The sequence below is a fragment of the Lithobates pipiens genome, unplaced genomic scaffold (assembly GCF_037356315.1).
Source record: "Lithobates pipiens isolate NorthernLeopardFrog02 unplaced genomic scaffold, aLitPip1_a1.2 Scaffold_37, whole genome shotgun sequence".
Lineage (NCBI taxonomy): Eukaryota > Metazoa > Chordata > Amphibia > Anura > Ranidae > Lithobates > Lithobates pipiens.
Window position 1 is genome coordinate 15,161,073 of NW_027507825.1, and position 18,827 is coordinate 15,179,899.

General features: G+C 46.0%; 1 protein-coding gene across 3 annotated transcripts in view; it reads left to right on the forward strand.

Annotated features, from left to right (window-relative positions):
• TC2N (tandem C2 domains, nuclear) overlaps window positions 1-18,827 on the forward strand; it is a 141,270-nt gene that overhangs the window by 59,426 nt on the left and 63,017 nt on the right. For all 3 annotated transcript variants that reach the window (XM_077466755.1, XM_077466754.1, XM_077466756.1), the window contains one exon: window positions 13,412-13,642. In XM_077466755.1, coding sequence (XP_077322881.1) covers window positions 13,412-13,642 — 231 coding nt within the window. The remainder of the gene's footprint in view (window positions 1-13,411; window positions 13,643-18,827) is intronic.

Sequence of the window (18,827 nt, forward strand, 5' to 3'; positions counted from 1 at the left end):
CAGGTACAATGATATATCTTCCTAGAGGAAGAGTTCCGTGCCCTCAACATAGTTGGGATCACCAAGTCCGACAGACCCCAGTTCCTCGACACCTGGCTCTCAATAGCCATGCCATTAAAGCCAGCGATGGTAAAGCAGGGTGGAGAATCGGACCATGAGCCAGAAGGTCTTCTCGTGACGGCAGTCGCCATGGGGCGTCTGCAACCAGGTGTACCAGGTCTGCGTACCAAGGTCGCTGAGGCCAATCTGGGGTGACCAGAATCACTGGGATCCCCTCGACTTCCACTCTGCGGAGCAGACGTGTTAACAGTTTCAGTGGAGGAAAGGCGTAGATCAGCTGGTACTGATCCCACTGAGCCACCAGCGCGTCTGCCCACGGATCTCTTGACCTGGACACGAATCTTGGTACCTTCGATTGGGATGGGAGGCCAGAAGATCCACATCTGGTGTGCCCCAACTCAGGCACAGTAGCCTGAATACCTCCGGATGAAACGCCCATTCTCCTGGGTCCAGCATCTGGCGACTCAGATAGTCTGCCTGCCAGTTCTCCACTCCCAGGATGTAAATGGCCGGACAGGACCAGTACGTGTTGCTCTGCCCACCGAAGTATGCGAGTGACCTCCCGTGCGGTGGCTGAGCTTCTTATTTCTCCTTGGTGATTGACATACGCCACAGCCGTGGCGTTGTCTGGCTGGATCCTGACCGGACGCCCCTGTAGTCTCATCGACCATGTGGAGAGGCACAGCCTGATCGCTCTTAGCTCGAGCAGATTGATCGGCAACTTTGATTCTTCCGCCGACCAGAGGCCCTGAGCCGACTGAACTCCCATCATGCCACCCCAGCCGGATAGGCTGGCATTCGTTGTGATCACTGTCCACTTCAGAGGTAGTAATGACTTCCCGGACTGAATCACCAGGGACCTCAGCCACCAGTTCAGTGAATCTCTGACTGACTGGCTCACCTGGATCTGGCGTTCCAGGGACAAGTGAGATTTGTCCCATTTTGTCTAAATCTCCTTCTGCAGGACTGGGCATATGATACTGCCACGAAGGAGGCTACCATGAGCCCCAGGACTCACATGCAGAAGCAGAGCGACGACCACTTGTGGTTCATCAGCAGTTTTACCGCGGATTTGAGAGTCTGTAGTTTGTCTGAAGGGAGAAAAACCCTCACTTCCATGGAGTCCAGCAGCAAGCCCAGGTACTCCAGATGCTGGGTAGGTACAATCACAGACTTCTTTAGGTTCAATAGCCACCCAAATTCTTGCAGGGTCTGCATGGTGATTGCCACATCCTCCTTTAATTCTGAGGCGGAAGACGCCCTCAGGAGGAGATTGTCTAGGTATCCCACGATCGTGATCCCACGTTGCCTTAGCAACGCCAAAACTGGAGCCAATACCTTGGTAAAGACTTGGGGGGCTGAAGAGCCACAAACTGGTAGTGGGCTTCCCCGATTGCAAATCGCAGAAACTTTTGATGCCGAAGGCATATGGGTATGTGCAGGTACGCATCCTAGATGTCTAAGGACACCAGGGAGTCCCCTTGATGGAGTGCAGTGACTACTGAGTGAACTGATTCCATTCTGAACCTCTGCACTTTCACAAAGTGATTGAGGGCTTTTAGGTCCAAGATTGGACATACCCCTTCCTTCTTGGGAACTACAAACAGATTTGAGTAGAATCCCTGGAAGCGTTACGATTCCGGAACCGGTACAACCACCCCGCGACTCAGCAGGTCCCTTAGTGCCCCCAAGAGGGCCTCCCGGCGAGCCGGGGATACGGGTATACTGGAGGGGGAAGAATCTGTTTGGCGGCCAAGAGAGAAACTCTATCTTGTAGCCTGAGGAAATCAGATTGCAGACCCATTGGACGGATAGTCGAGAGGACCACTAGGCTGCAAACTCCTGAAGGCGACCCCCCACCCGAGACATGGGTGGGGGCAAACCTTCATGCGGTGGAACTTTTGTTCGCAGGCTTGCGGTTCCAGGGACGTTTCTGTCCATCCGTGGTCATCCTGTCAGGCTGGGGACGTTTAACCGAAGCTCCGGGCAGACTAAAAAGATCCGTCAGGGGTTTCTTAGATGCCTGGTCAGCAGACCAGCATTTTAACCAAATCAGGCGCCTCAGCACCACTACTGACACTGAAGCCCTAGATAACAGAGGAAGAGTATCCAGGGCCGCGTCACAAACGTACTTAAGGCCTTGCACCCTATTGGACTGCTAGTTCCATGCAGACCGTAGGGGCTGTTGCTCTCCAAACTCGCGGTGCAATAGTTTTGCCCACTCAGTTAGTGTCTGCGACACAAGTGCGGATGCCAGTACTGGTCGCATGGCACCCACCACCGTAAACATGGAATGAGCCACTGCCTCTGCCTTCCTGTCCGTGGGATCCTTAAATGCCAACATCCCCACTACTGGGATCGTAGTTACTTTATTTAACCGGAATACTGGGGGGTCCACGACCGCAGGAGCCGACCACTTCTTGAGAAGGCTCTCCTCAAAGGGGTAATGCACCACCATGGATTTGGGAACCGCAAAAGTCCGTTGCGGGAGACCCCATTCCTTGTGAATGAACTTGTCAAAATAAGTCAGATACGGGAACACCGTAGGTGAATGTGCTGGCTTACGGGACCCAAAAGGGACTGCTACATCAGCAGCGGGATCTACTGGCTCCTGAATCTTCAGGGTATCACGCACAGCTGTGATAAGTGCTCCAACAAGCGCTTTGTCGCGCACAGACCCGGACGGGGACTCATCCTCACTGTCCAAACGGTCCTGGTCAGCGTCATCTGACAAGACAGAGCAGGGGTCACCAGCCTCAGCAGGACCCGAGTCCACGTCGGAGCTCTCCCCAGAGGACTGGGGGGCAGGGGCCACTTTCTTGCACCCTTTCTTCCAACGTGCCGCCTCCATCTTGGCAACGAACGAATTGAGGACCGCCGTCAGGGTGTCCAGGGGTACTGCGCAGTCCGCAGGCAACACTGTTGAAATTGCCTGGATTTCGAGGGAAGAAACACCAGTTTATGAAGCCATGCTGACCCTACCCTGTCTGCCACCCGAAGGGGACTTGGGACACCCTCCTTACTGCCGCTGGCTGAGGGGCTCTTTCCCGCAGGACTCACCACCCTGAGGGGTTCCGCGCTATTCAGCAGGTAGTGCCTGTAGTCCCTGTTGGTTCCCAAGTGCAGAGGAAACAGTGATGCGTCGATGAAAGCAGCTGCAAATGGTGCTAAAACCGCTCTGAAGTGTGCTCAGGCTAGAGGCGATTCAGTTCGCATTGTGCGCTATACAAGTATTTCATTCATTCATTCAAGAAAATGGCCACCCAGCGTCCAGCACAAGGACATAAAACATAAGGAAAATGGCTGTTAGAGCACAGGAGCACATGCTGCCGCTAGAGAACACTAAAAAAAAAGTGTTCAGGCTTCAAGAAAATGGCCGCCGGCATCCTGTATAGGGACAATCACAAGGAAAATGGCCACTTAAGCCCAGGAGAGCATGCTTGCTCTCGCCCTTACCAAAATGGCCGCTGAATGCAGATCCATGAGGTACAGAGAGAAAACAATGGTGTTGAGCACAGTGCTGCGCAGGACACCAGCAAAGCCTCACAGACACATTCCAGGGGCATGAAGAACAGGACCCAGGCACAGCTAGCCAGCGCAACCCCCCCCAGGTGAGAGCCCACCTGGAGAGCCCCTGCATAGACACACACACACCGCTCAGCAGCATTCCCCATATGGAAGGGGAGGAGGAAGAGGGGGACAGGGAGAGAAAAGAGGGAGGTGAGGGACCCCTGAATCAACCTCCCACGGAATGCCCAGCTCCTCAGCCCCACCAAGGCAGGGAGAGCTGTACTTACCAGTCCTGAAGAGCTGGGAGACATTCCATCACAGACCCACTTACTGATCAGTACAGGGTGGCTGCTGGCCGGGCATACTGTGACGCAGACATCAGTAGTCCAGTCATATGTATGCCCTGGAGCATAAAATCTCACAGACCGCCTCTGGAGCTGAGGTTTCGTCATGACCTGCGTAGCGCGTAGCTGCGGCCTGCACACGCTCTAAGGCCGGACTGGGGAGACTAGAAGGATAAGAGTATCCAGCCTGTCACCCAGCTGGCTGTTGATAGCAGATCACAGGATCAATCTCATCTTGCGCAAAAAGTCAAGCTTCAAGAAAAAAAGCATGAACCGATGGGCCCGCAGGGTTCCTAGGTCCTTCTCCTTCACTAGGCAAAATAAAACGGATGACTGCATGGCAGGCTGGAGGGTTGTTGCCAAAGGGACCGCCCCCTGGGGGGAACTGAAGAGTTCTGAGTGTTACATAACAAGTAATGCCTAGTATTCTCCTAGTAGTGGGCATAACAACCCAATGGCTAAGAGAGGAGTTGTGTCAGTCAGTGAATATAAGAGAAAGCAGACCTGCACCCAAAAGAGACGGCTATAAACTCTCTGACCCTTATGGGGTGGAGGCGAGGGCGGGATGCAAAAGGATTTATAAGCCTGGCCAAGAGTTGCCTGAGTGAGCCCATCGCCTTTGGGAATCCCAGGAGAGATGTACTCATGGGAAGAGGTGACCATAGGTTTCCTATTCCAGCGAGCAGGGCAGGACTTAGGGTGGTGGGGGCCCCTGGGCTTGAGTCACTTTCGGGCCCTACCTTCTATACATTACCATATTTATGGGCGTATAACACGCGCCCCAAGTTATGGAGGGAATTTTAAGGAAAAAAACTTTTAGGGAGGAAGTTTAAGGAAAAAAACTTACATTTAAATGCCCATCAATGCAGCCTTATCAGTGTCCATCTGCAGCCTCGCCCATCCATCTGCAGCCTTGTCCAGTGTCATTTGCAGCCTTATCATTTTCAGCCTTGTCATTGTAGTCTTGAAGTTTAAAAATGGCGCCGCCGAGATACAGAGTCCTCTGTATCTCGGCGGCTCTCGGGTCCTCTCAGCAGCTTTCCGGTCCTCTCGGCGGCTCTCGGGTCCTCTCGCAGTCCCGAGCGGAGCCGAGAGTAGCCAAGTGTACTCGGCTTGGCTCACAGTAACACCCAGTCCCTGTGTTATGTCCATCATAGGGAGAGACTGGACGTGACTGTTAGCGGAGCCGAGCCAAGTACACTCGGCTATGTATCTTGGCGGGGCCCCCTATTGAGCGGGGGCCCATGGGCTTGAGCCCAGTCAAGCCCAATGGTAAGTCCTGCCCTGCCAGCGAGTACTAATGACCCCAGGTGGAGGGAGAGACTGTTAGAGGGAGATGGCCGCTTTAAAGTATTGCACGATACTTTCACATGACTACTGCAAACCGTGTACTAAATGTGATTGACTATGTGCTGTCAAGCGACCCTGAATATAGGTTAATGTGATGCAACTGTTGTGCCATTTCACAAATGCCACCAGTAAAGTGCAGAAACTATGTGTGGACATTCCTTCTCTTGGGAAATATAAAGGTCAACAGCCAGGTATGTGGTGTGAAGGACTCTAGTGTAGAGTGTGGAACAATATGGCAGAGGGTACAGCCTCATCAGGAGGGTCACGGTTCTAGCAAGGAGAGGAGGGGGCCAGAGACTTGTGCTGTTGGCGCCAACATCCAGCTAATAGCAAAGTCCCTCGTAACAGACCAAGATGCAGCCCTACCTAGGGTGACCAGATGTCCCCGGATTCAGGGGACAGTCCCCGGATTCAGGACACTGTCCCCGGACCAAGTCTGTCCCTGGTTTTGAAAATAAAAATAAAAGGATAGGGCGCGCTATGGAATTTGTTAAACAGAGAGTATATATAATATAATGTAATATAGGTAAGAGCAGCCTCTATTTTGTTTCCGTCCTAATGGATGGAACAGTAAGAAAAGTGAGGTAGAGAAAATAGATATGGCGCTATACCTTTTTGAACTCACTAAATGTAAATGTCATAGAAATGTACAGATTTTTCAGCTTGCTGGCTAATGGTTTTAAACTCTAAAAACTCCTGAATGAACCAAGATATATTAAAATGATAAACCCAATAACTAATATATCAATCAATATTAAGTTGTGAATACAAAAATGAATATAAACTTTCCAGCTTGCTGGTTAATAAATTAATATAATATAAAAATAGGGTGAAAATAGGAATAGGAATAAAATATATATATATATATAAATGTGAATTACCCAATAAATGAATGAATTAGATGCCTCAAATAAATAATGCTATGTATACTAAACTCAATCTATAATCAACAGTGAAACTTTAAAAATATATACTAAAAAATACTCAATGTGCCTGTGACTGTGGTGATGGCATAACCAAGAGCTTTGATATACAAATTCAATCACATAACCTTAAAGCAAAAACCAAAAATACAAATTTGTACAATTGTGAAACACAAGTGAAAAAATGAAATATGAAAAGTGCAACAAATACTCGAAAAAATACCCAATTGTAGATATGAAAATTGGGAAACAATACAAGAAAAAATAGAGATTTAGTCCAAAATATAAAAAATATAAAAAATATAAGAAATAGAGATGTAGTCCATAATATAAAAAATAATAAATAAATAATGTGAAAAAATCTTGCAGCGACAAATCAGATGTGAAAGTCTAATAGGGTAAAAATTGAAAAATGAAAAATACAAAAAATGAAAATTGGATAGTGAAAACCGCACGTTCCTGGTCGCCTTATTAGGCTCTGCCTCAGAGCAGAGCCTAATAAGGCGACCAGGAACGTGCTATTTGCAAGCTCGTATGATCTCCTTAAAAAAGAGATCTTGGCAGCTGCAATTCTGGGAGACGCAGGTCCCAGAAGACGGCAGGAACATTCACTCCCGGTTTCCCTTACTTGAGGAATCGTCTTGGGGTGCCAACATCGCGGTAACCTTGGACAGGTACAACATCCCCACGGAGGAACGAGGGATCTCCCCAGCATTCCAGCAAAGACAGCCCAAGAAGCGACACAGTGGCTTATACTGTGGAGGCTGATCCACCCCGGACGGGGTCGTATTTCTGGTGAGAGCAAAATTCATAAATACGAACGGATAAGCGAAGTTACTCCCTCCATTCCTCTTCTATACATAGAAAATCTCTCTCTCTTTTTTCACTATCCAATTTTCATTTTTTGTATTTTTAATTTTTCAATTTTTACCCTATTAGACTTTCACATCTGATTTGTCGCCCGAAGATTTTTTCACATTATTTATTTATTATTTTTTATATTATGGACTACATCTCTATTTCTTATATTTTTTATATTTTTTATATTTTGGACTAAATCTCTATTTTTATTATATATATATATATATATATATATATATATATTTTTTTTTTTTATTCCTATTCCTATTTTCACCCTATTTTTATATTATATTAATTTATTAACCAGCAAGCTGGAAAATTTATATTCATTTTTGTATTCACAACTTAATATTGATTGATATATTAGTTATTGGGTTTATCATTTTAATATATCTTGGTTCATTCAGGAGTTTTTAGAGTTTAAAACCATTAGCCAGCAAGCTGAAAAATCTGTACATTTCTATGACATTTACATTTAGTGAGTTCAAAAAGGTATAGCGCCATATCTATTTTCTCTACCTCACTTTTCTTACTGTCCCTGGTTTTGTCCCCATATTTGACTCCAACAGGAGCTGGGGCAATTTTCAAAGACAGTCAGTGCAGAATAAAATAAAAAAATCTGAATTACACCCCCCCCCCCTCTCCCTCCGCTCCTACTAGCTTAGGGGATGTATTTTTTCCATTATCCGTGTCCCTTTCTGATGATGATGTGCTGATCAGGGCAGATGGACTATTTCATCAGTTTTCGGCACATACCTTGCCTTGCCTTGCCTTCCCCGGGATAGTCATTTTCCTCCGCTCCACACCTGAGAGGCTGGCGGAGGCGACGGGCAGAGAGAGGCAGCTGAGCTCAGTTGATGTCCAGCAGCAGGAATAGAGGGGAAGCAGATACAATCGTGGGGCTGCCAGTGCCTTCAATGCTTCAACACAGGTGTGCTTTGGCGGTGTCTGTGAATAGACTACATTGCACTGTGTCGGTCTCTCTGGCATAATGGATGGTATCAGAACTCACAGGCAGCGGGGGGCACTTATTGGCCAGAAGTTAACAAAATCAGCACCCAGCAGCCATGGTATGTGATACACTGTGACAGAGCCAGCCAGAGCCATGATAGAGCGCCCCCTGCCTGTGAGTTATCATGATGCTGATGATCTTTACCAGTTTCCGATCGTCTGATAGAAGATTTACTGCTACAGGGGGGGGGGGTCGCGGTGCGCAGGATCACTTATATACGTGATCCTGCATTTCTGGGTATCAGAGCCAATCAGCGGATCCGGCGGACTCGCCTAGTGGTCTGCCCATGTAAACAAGGCAGTTCGCCAGTCTGTTAGTATGAAAAAGACATTGATCCTGTGTTCCTGCAAAGCAGGTACAGGGATCCATGTCTTCCCTTAGTAAAAGCACCTCCCCCCACAGTGATAAAACACTTGTTAGGCACACATTTAACCCATTGATTGCCCTAGATGGTATTCCCTTCCCAGCCAGTGTCATTAGTACAGTGACAGTACATATTTTTAGCACTGATCACTGTATTAATGTCCCCCCCCCCCCCCACTTCTTTTTTCTCTTTTCTGCTCACTTTCTTTCCTGACTTAATTTCTATCTCTCCCTCCTCCCCCCTCCATAATACCAGTAAAGCTTCCTGAAGCCCGCCAGGCTACAAGTTACAATGCCAGACACATTACAAGCCACCCCAGACCTCAAGCATGATCTCATTTCTCGTTTGCTTTGACTTTGACTTCATGTCTTCTGATGAAACTCTCCCAGCTCAAAAGATACAATTGCAGTTTTGGCTGGAATTTGGCTCAAACCTAAATATCTTGGCAAGTAAGAGAGATCACATATATGGAAAGGTGTCTTTTGTAAAACTATTTATGGTCCATCTGTACTCTCTGAACTGATGGAAGTAGAAAGTAGACCATGTGAGGTCAGGACGTGTCTTGTCTAAAAAAAAAAAAAAAAAAAAAAAAAAAAAAAAATAGGAGTTTGGCTCCAAAAAAAATCTCTTTTTCTATCTTAGAAATGATCCTCTGGTGTCCTATTGGTTATTCAACATCGCTGGTACATAATTCTTTGCAGGAAACCCAGCATGGTCTTTCTGCCAGCTGAGGACTTACTGAAATGTTATTAGTGACATTGTACCAGTAACACTGGTGACGTTGTCTCTCACTGTACAAATGTGGCTTACTGGGAGAGTCCAGGTTTGCACAGCTATTTACTAAAGGCGTACATAGAGTACACACATATTATCACCTCGCTGCACCGCCTAGCCGTGTCTCATCCGTTCTCCTCCGCTATGATCTGCTGCTGTCATCAGTCTTCCTGCTAAAATGTAACCCTTTATGGTCACCTGTATGCTAAAATGTAACCCATTATGGTCACCTGTATGCTAACATGTAACCCTTTATGGTCGCCACTCACCTGTATGCTAACATGCAACCCTTTATCTCCGCTACTCACCTGTATGCTAACATGTAACCCTCTATGGTCACCACTCACCTGTATGCTAACATGTAACCCTTTATGGTCGCTACTCACCTGTATGCTAACATGTAACCCTCTATGGTCACCACTCACCTGTATGCTAACATGCAACCCTTTATGGTCACCACTCACCTGTATGCTAACATGTAACCCTCTATGGTCACCACTCACCTGTATGCCAACATGTAACCCTTTATGGTCACTACTCACCTGTATGCTAACATGTAACCCTTTATGGTCACCTGTATGCTAACATGTAACCCTCTATGGTCGCTACTCACCTGTATGCTAACATGTAACCCTTTATGGTCACCTGTATGCTAACATGTAACCCTCTATGGTCGCTACTCACCTGTATGCTAACATGTAACCCTCTATGGTCACCACTCACCTGTATGCTAACATGCAACCCTTTATGGTCGCCACTCACCTGTATGCTAACATGTAACCCTTTATGGTCACCACTCACCTGTATGCTAACATGTAACCCTTTATGGTCACCACTCACCTGTATGCTAACATGTAACCCTTTATGGTCGCCACTCACCTGTATGCTAACATGTAACCCTCTATGGTCACCACTCACCTGTATGCTAACATGTAACCCTTTATGGTCACTACTCACCTGTATGCTAACATGTAACCCTTTATGGTCGCCACTCACCTGTATGCTAACATGTAACCCTTTATGGTCACTACTCACCTGTATGCTAACATGTAACCCTTTATGGTCGCCACTCACCTGTATGCTAACATGTAACCCTCTATGGTCACCACTCACCTGTATGCTAACATGTAACCCTTTATGGTCACTACTCACCTGTATGCTAACATGTAACCCTTTATGGTCGCCACTCACCTGTATGCTAACATGTAACCCTCTATGGTCACCACTCACCTGTATGCCAACATGTAACCCTCTATGGTCACTACTCACCTGTATGCTAACATGTAACCCTTTATGGTCACCTGTATGCTAACATGTAACCCTCTATGGTCACTACTCACCTGTATGCCAACATGTAACCCTCTATAGTCACCACTCACCTGTATGCTAAAATGTAACCCTTTATGGCCACCTGTATGCAAGAAAATTACCATAATGGTATTACTCAGGATCAAAAACTGCAATACAGGCAGGGCCGCTGATAGGGGGATAGAGCAGGCCTTCCTGTGGGGATCTGGGGTCCCATCAGTTTAGTGGGGGGTTTAGGGGCAGAGAGGGGGATTATTTTAAATATCTTTGGGTGCATGCACAGTAATCTCATGGGCCATGGCTTCCAGCAATTAAATAAAAGAAGGGAACAGAGAGAAGACTATTTGAGTTTTTGAAGGAGGTGAAGTAATCTTCCCTGCTGTGATTTTAGACAAATTAAATTAACAGCTTCAGGTCCGCCCCATAGCAGTTTTACTGCACTTCCGAGTAGGGCACGCGCATGCACGCCACCAGGCCTTGCTCCCACTGTGACTCAATGTCCGCCAGCACCCGCTGATTATTCAGTACACAGGCAGAACATCAATCTGCCTATGTGAACAAGGCAGATCCCCGTTTTTTCAGTATGGAAGACATGGATCCTGTGTTCCTGCAAAGCAGGGACATGGATCCAAGCCTTCCCCCCTAGAAAAAGCACCTTCAGCAGTTTGTAAAAACACTGGCTAGGCACTAGAGCTCCAGGATTCTGGCTAAAATGAGAATCACTATTTTTTTTGCTTAGAATAAAGATCACGATTCTCGCGGTGTAACATCTTCTTAAATGGGTTAACTTTACCGTTTAGTTTTTTTTTTTAAAGTAAAGTTTATTTTTAAATTGCATTTGAACAACCGCTACGCAAATACGGTGTGACATAAAATATTGCAACAACCACCATTTTATTCAATAGGGTCTCTGCTAAAAAGAAAAAAAAATATCATGTTTGGGTGCTCCAAGTAATTTTCTAGCAGAAAATAATGATTTTTATTTGTAAGCAACAAATGTCAGAAAAGGTTTGGTCTTTAAACGGTTAAACTTTATCTAGACGCCGGAATTCTTTCCTTTGATAAAATAACAAAACCATACTTTGTTTCTACTTATTCACGCGTTGTAATAAAACTTGGCAGGCTGCCTGGGTTTTTTTTTCCCCAGCTGTGAGAACTCTCTGCACTTGTTAGAAAGATAGATCGAGAAGGGAAGAAGATTGCGATTTCAGTTCTTAAAGATTAATCGTGCAGCTCTACTAGGCAACCATTTAACCCTTTGATAGCTCCTGATGTTAACCCCTTCCCAGCCATTGTCATTGGTACAGTGACAGTGCATATTTTTTAGCACTGATCACTGTCTCAGTGTCACTGGTCCCCAAAAAGTGGTGTCCAAATTGCCCACCGGAATATCGTAGTCGCTGATCGCTGCCATTACTAGTAACAAATACATAAATAAAGACATCCCATTGTTTGTAGACGCTATAACTTTTGCGCAAACCAATCAATATACATATTGGGATTTTTTTTTTTTTACCAAAAATATGTAACAGAATACATACTGGCCTAAATTGATGAAGAAATTTGATTTGTTACATTTTTTTTATTGGATGTATTTTAGCAGAAAGTAAAAAAAATATTGGGTTTTTCTTCAGTATTGGCAGTCTTTTTTTTGTTTATAGCGCAAAAAAAGCAGAGGTGATCAAATACCACCAAAAGAAAACTATTTATGGGGAGAAAAAAATGCAAATTTTATTTGGGTACAGTGTCGCATGACCGCACAATTGTCAGTTAGAGTAACGCAGTGTCGTTTCGCAAAAAATGGCCTGGTCATAAAGGGGGGGGGGGGGGGTAGATCATACAGAGGTCAAGTGGTTAAGGGTTTGACCTCTCTGTCTATATTAAATATGCCAGGGCAGGCTGGAACCTGATGGAGGTCAAGGACCTCTTCCCCACAACCCTGGCCCAGTGGTTGTGGGGGTCTGCAGACAGAGGCTCATCAGATCTGTGCTGGTAACATCAGTGGTTGCTAGGGATGCGGTGGGTGGCAGCAACTCCTGCTTCTTAAGGAGCCATTGGCAGCAAGAAACTGTTATACACATATATAGAAGTGGTAGAAATACCAATTTTATCCATGATGTTTGGCTCCTGCCCAAAACAGTCAAAGTTTGGACTGAACCATTGGCTCATTGGGGGGCAGGTCATGCAGACAGTAGGGGCCCCACCATTTCTAATGGTGGCCCTGAATATTAGTACTGTGGGAGCCTGGAGAAGCTATTTAATTAAAGAGGAACCCCAGCCACAGAAAAAAAAAAGTTCTCTGCCAGCACCTCTCACCACGGCTGCCCAGATGAGTCTCACTATTTTTTAAGCCACACTTCCTTCTCAATGTGTTGACTCTACACACTTACCCTCTGGGATAGGATTCGTCATTGTGTCTTCTTCTGGAATCTCTGTGATCTTTGTGTATTTCTTCCAGATCTGTGCAGTGATCCAGTGTGAGACTTCCTGTGATACAGACCGCTCACTGCTGCTCCATCACCTTGTGCAGGGTCATTGGTCTCAACTCCTCCCCTTCCTGTAGTTTTCTTTAGTGGATGGAGCTTGCTTGGCCCCTCCCACAGCTCTGCTCTCTGCACAGGCTATGTACAGCACAGTGATGATGTCACTGTTACAAGGTGATATCTGGGTTTGCAAATGCATTTGGTGCACACAAAGTAGATTTATATCTTTTGTGGCAATTGAAAAAATATATTCAAATTAATGCATGTATTTTTTTTTTTTATATATATATATATATATATATATATATATATATATATATATATATATATATATATATATATATATATATATATATATATAAACCCAATGGTAAGGTAGATGTACAGATCCTTTTTTAAAATATATTTTCTGCTCTTTTCAGCCTTGCCAGACTCAGGATGTGTAGAGGCCCCCAGGAAAGGATCGCACATTGTGGATCACCCTCCAATGTCAGCTGTGTCAATGAAACAGCAAGTGGGCTGCACAGAGGATTATCTGCTTTCCAAGCTGCCCACAGACGGAAGAGCAATTCCATTTGTCGTTCCAACATTCGCACCGACGTATATCCAACCGAGAAACCTGACCAGCCCCACCGATATGGAAGGACTGAAAGGCAAGTGTGTTCTGTGCAATTTAAAGGGACTAATGCTTCCCCAAACTATACATCTTCATATACTTTCAGTAAAGGTGCCACGTCATCAGTGTCCATCAGTGCAGCTCATCAGTGACACCTCATCAGTGCCCACCAGTGCAGCCTATAAGTGCAGCCTATCAGGCTACACTGATGGGCACTGATAGGCGGCACTGGTGGACACTGATGAGGGGGCACTAATGGGCTGCACTGATGGGCATTGATAGGCTACACCGATGGGCACTATAAGTGCCCATCAGTGCCACCTCATCAGTGCCCACAGGTGCAGCCTATCAGTGCCGCCTCATTATTGCACACCAGTGCAGCCTATCAGTGCCCATCAGTGCCACCTCATCAGTGCCCACCGGTGCAGCCTATCAGTGTTCATCGGTGCCACCTCATCAGTACAGCTTACCAGTACCCATCAGTGTCAGGTCATTAGTGCCCATCAGTGCAGTCTATCAGTGTCACCTCAGTGCTGCCTATCAGTGTCCATCAGTTTATTTCACTGGTATTGTCATCTTAACTACTTCAATCCTGGAAGGTTTTACCTCCTTTCTGACCAGGTCATTTTTTGCGATATGGCATTGCATTATTTTAACTGACAAATTGTGTGGTTGCGTGACTCTGTACCCAAATAAAATGTATGTCCTTTCCCCCCCCCCCCCCAAATAGAGCTTTCTTTTGGCGGTATTTGATCACCTCATTTTGCGCCATAAACAAAAAAAAAAAAAGAAAGAAAATTTGGAAAAAAAACTATTTACTTTCTGCTATAAAACAATACAACAAACAAAAAAAAAAACAAAGGTAAAAAAAAAAATAAAAAAAAATTAAAAAAAAACAAAATCGAATTTCTTCATCAATTTAGGCCAATATGTATTCTGCTACATATTTTTGGGGAAAAAATATCCCAATAAGCATATATTGATTGGTTTGCGCAAAAGTTATAGAGTCTACAAACTATGGGATAGACTTAAGGACTTTTAATTTATTTTTTATATATATATATTTTTTTTTACTAGTAATGGTGACGATCAGTGCTTTTTAGAGGGACTGAGCCATTGCGGCGGACAAATCTGACACAAAGGGCTAGTTTACACTTGCTTTAAAACAAGGCTTCAGGAATGCTTTGTCAAAGCTCCTGTCACTAAATAAAATGGTTAACTTACAGTCATGTTTACACCTTGCATTTGCTTTGGCTTTGCTTCAAACATTATGCCCCATGTAGCTTTAGTGGTGCTTCAAAGCCTCCATGGAATTCTATGGCAACGCACGCTTGAAGCACCTGCAGCTTTTGAGAGGCTTTAATTCAGCTTAATAAACAAAACCCAAAGGTCAACGCAGCACTGGAAATAGGTGTAGCGCCGGCTCCTGAAGAGCATGCGCTATGTGCTGTAAATTTAGTTTTTTTCCTAAGTCTATAGTTGAGTCTTGGGGTTCATTTCACTAAATTGTGGTCTTGGCATCAGTTTGGCTGGGCTGGGCTGTACTATGTTCTGCCTGGTCATAGGTGTAGGTCTCACCTTTGACAGGGACTGAAACGCAGTCTGGTTGGACACATTGGGTACCAATCTCTCTCTCTAATGCCGCGTACACACGATCAGACTATCCGGCGGACTTAGTCTGGCGGACTTCCGCCGGACTGTCCGAAAGAGCGGACCTGCCCACACAAGGGCCTCTTCCCGACAACCCTAGCCGTTGGTTGTCGGGGTCTACGAGCGGGGGACTTATCAGAATCCGGAATAATAAGGGGGCCCCCGGATACTGGCCCCCCCACCCTATGTGAATGGATATGGGGCACAATGCACCCCTACCCATTCACCTGTGAAAAAAATGTAAATAAAACACAACCGGCCACCGCTAGTAAAAGAGCTGGAAGGAGGAGCGGAGGCCCGGCAAGAAGAACCGAAGAGGGGGACAAGACCCCCGAAAAGGGGGGCAAGTCGGAAGAAGACCCCCAGACAGCGGCAGCGATGAACAAGAAAGCCGGGCTCCTCCACTAGTAAAAGAGCTAGCAAAAGAGCAGAAGATAGCGGAGGAGTCCGGCGAGAAGACCCCCCAAGACGGAAGAAGACCCTCGGAGCTGTGCAATAAATTATTTTTAACCCTTGTGTGTTGTGTTTTATTTACATTTTTTTCACAGGTGAATGGTTGAATGGGGGAATGGGTAGGTTCACAGGTGAATGGGTAGGTGAATGGTTGAATGGGGGAATGGGTAGGGGTACATTGTACCCCATTATCATTCACATAGGGTGGGGGGCCGGTATCCGTGGGCTCCCTTATTAAAGGGGGCTCCTGGATTACGATAAGCCCCCCGCCCGTAGACCCTGACAACCAACGGTCAGGGTTGTCAGGAAGAGGCCCTTGTCCTCATCAACATGGGGACAAGGTGCTTTGGGGTGGGGGGGCCGCGCGGGCCCCCCCTTCCCCAAAGCACCCTCCCATGTTGAGGGCACGCGGCCTGGCACAGCTCACTCGTCCCCACCCCCTTTCCTTGTTGCGTGCTCAGATAAGGGTCTGATATGGACCTGGGGGGGACCCCCACACTGTTATTTCGGTGTAGGGCTTCCCCTTTAAGTCCATAACAGGTGACGGGGCCAGCGACGTGTTAATCTTGCCGCCGAAGGCAGCAACATTGACTTCCTTCGCTAGTCCGGGCTACCTGGAGGCGCGCTCAAAATGAACGGACTTTTCTCAGTGCGGGAAAAGTCCATTCATTTCAAAAGTACGGCGGACTAGCACACACACACGGCCGTATTGTCCGCCGGACTGCGATTCCGGTGGACAAATTTTGAGTGAAAAATACTTTCTAAGTCCGCTGGACTTTTGGGTAAAAAAAAATCCGCCGGAGCCCACACACGGGCGGACTCGAGTCCGCCGGACTGTTTGATTGTGTGTACGCGGCATAAGCCAATCAGTGGGTGTGTTGTCTCGCTGTGTATTCCGGGAGAGGGTACTTAAGGTCACGTGGTTCTGGGTTCCGCTCCAGAAACATGTTCTGACTCCATGGCCCTGGTCCTCCTGACCGGCCCTCAGAGGCCTGGGGTGTAGATCCATCCGTTTCCGAGTCTCGGGACAGGCTAGCCTGAGGCACAGTAACTGAAAGGAGGATTTCAAGGTGGTCCAGTGCTGTCTCGGGTTTGGAGAGGCCCAGCAACTCAAAACGCAACCGGGGGAGGACTCTTCAGAAGAGGGTACACACACGAGGCTGGCTGCTCGGTAAGAGTCTGGAAGCTAAGCTGAAAGGACACCAAGTAAATCCGCATTCTTACGGTATCGCCGGACCGGCTGCAAGATACTGGTAGTGCAAGTTCCTAATTTCATCCTTCAGTTACAAGTTCTGTGCTCATTTAAAGTTCAATCAAGTCTGTGGCAGAGACTTTGTTAAAGCGGGAGTCCGCCGGGAGTTCTGCCGTTTTTTTGTTTTTAAAGCCAGCAGCTACAAATACTGCAGCTGCTGACTTTTAAAATAAGGACACTTACCCGCCCAGCGCGCCCACGATGTCAGCACCCAAAGCCAATCTCTCGATCGTCTCTCGGGTGCTGCCGCCTCCATCTTGGGTATGGGAATCAGGAAGTGGAGCCTTGCGGCTTCATTTCCCGGTTCCCTACTGCACATGCACGAGTCACGCTGCGCAATAAGGATGGTCCCGCTGTCTCTGGGATCCGGGTGTTTCCCAGCAGACAGCGGGGGACCTGTGGAAAGGGGCGGGAATTCTGCGGATATCTATGCCGGAAGTGGGTGCAGATATCTGTACTGTAGGGTTCCAATGAGCGGAAACTTTAGGGTGGAGCTCCGCTTTAAGCTTAAAATCACCTGTCGGCTGCTAAATCCACAAACAGGGATTTAGCCGATAGTTGAAATATCCAGTTGCGAATGGCTATTCCCTGGATCATCTAGAGAGAGACATTTCAAGTGTCAGCAGTTACAAAAGTACCTGAGCTTTCCTACCCATACCCTCCATTCCCAGCTGAGAGACTGAGATCTGTTCAATGTTTTATGCAAATAAAAATTCCTCAAAAGGGATTCAAGTGTTGGTCTCTGCAATTTATTGGGCCATCAACCTCAGGAACTCTAGACAAGAATGAGATGCAGAAGGTAAACGGTAAGCCCAGCAAAACCAGCCGCTCCTTCGGGGGTCAGTGCTACATTAGGACAAAATATATTGAAAATAAATTAAATAAAAGCAGCCAAGCACCAAAAAAGTCTAATACAAAAACTCAATTACAATGTGATGAATAGAGGTGCAGCGCTAATATAATAATATAATATAATATATAATAATATATAATATAATAAATTAAAATGAAAACCTTTTTTGTTAACATTTCAAAGAAAAGTAATGGTGAAAAAACTCTCAACTGAGAAAACTAAGGTGGATACCACACAGAAAAATACTTCAACGTGATGAACCAATAACTTCCTATAAACCAGTAAAAACAAAAATCAAATTGAATATGAATCAAATGATGCACAAAAGTGATGGTAAAAAAAACTCTCACCTTAAAAAAACTAAAAGCAAATACCACACACAAAAATTGATGACACTAATAAGTGATAAAGCATAAAAAAAAGTCTGTCTATAACAAATATGGGGAACAATGAATGAAAGTTTTGTTGCAAATCACGGAAGAACAGAAAAAACAAAAACAATGTCCCATGCCAAAAACAGTGCAAAAAAAAAAAAAAAGAAAGAATCAAAAAAAGTCCATGTAGGTGTGCATATAATAATCCAAAGGGAGGTAAGTGAAACCAGATCCTATATCCAAGATAATGGCACACCCGAGTATGGAGGCTCCTTACCGGCTACAGATGACAACCGTGAGGTAGTCTCACCAGGCACAGAGAAATGCAGGTCTCCCAGGGACCTATACTGCCATCTATAGTGGCACTCGAAAGACAAAAGCAGAGATTGCTCCCATAGTGTAATCGTTCAAAAAGGGTAATTTATTAAGCAAATCAGATTGCAATTACAAAAGGTTTCATCCAGGATAAGAGTAGTAATAATGTGGATCACAAAGTGGAGGTCACGGCATCCCCACAGGCTTCCTACTGCTTGCTTGCTTCCCATTACTCTAAGAGAAAACATAATGGCATCAGCGTCACAGGCTCCACCATACGCGTTTCGTCACAATAGGACGTCGTCTGGGGATTGGCCAAACACAT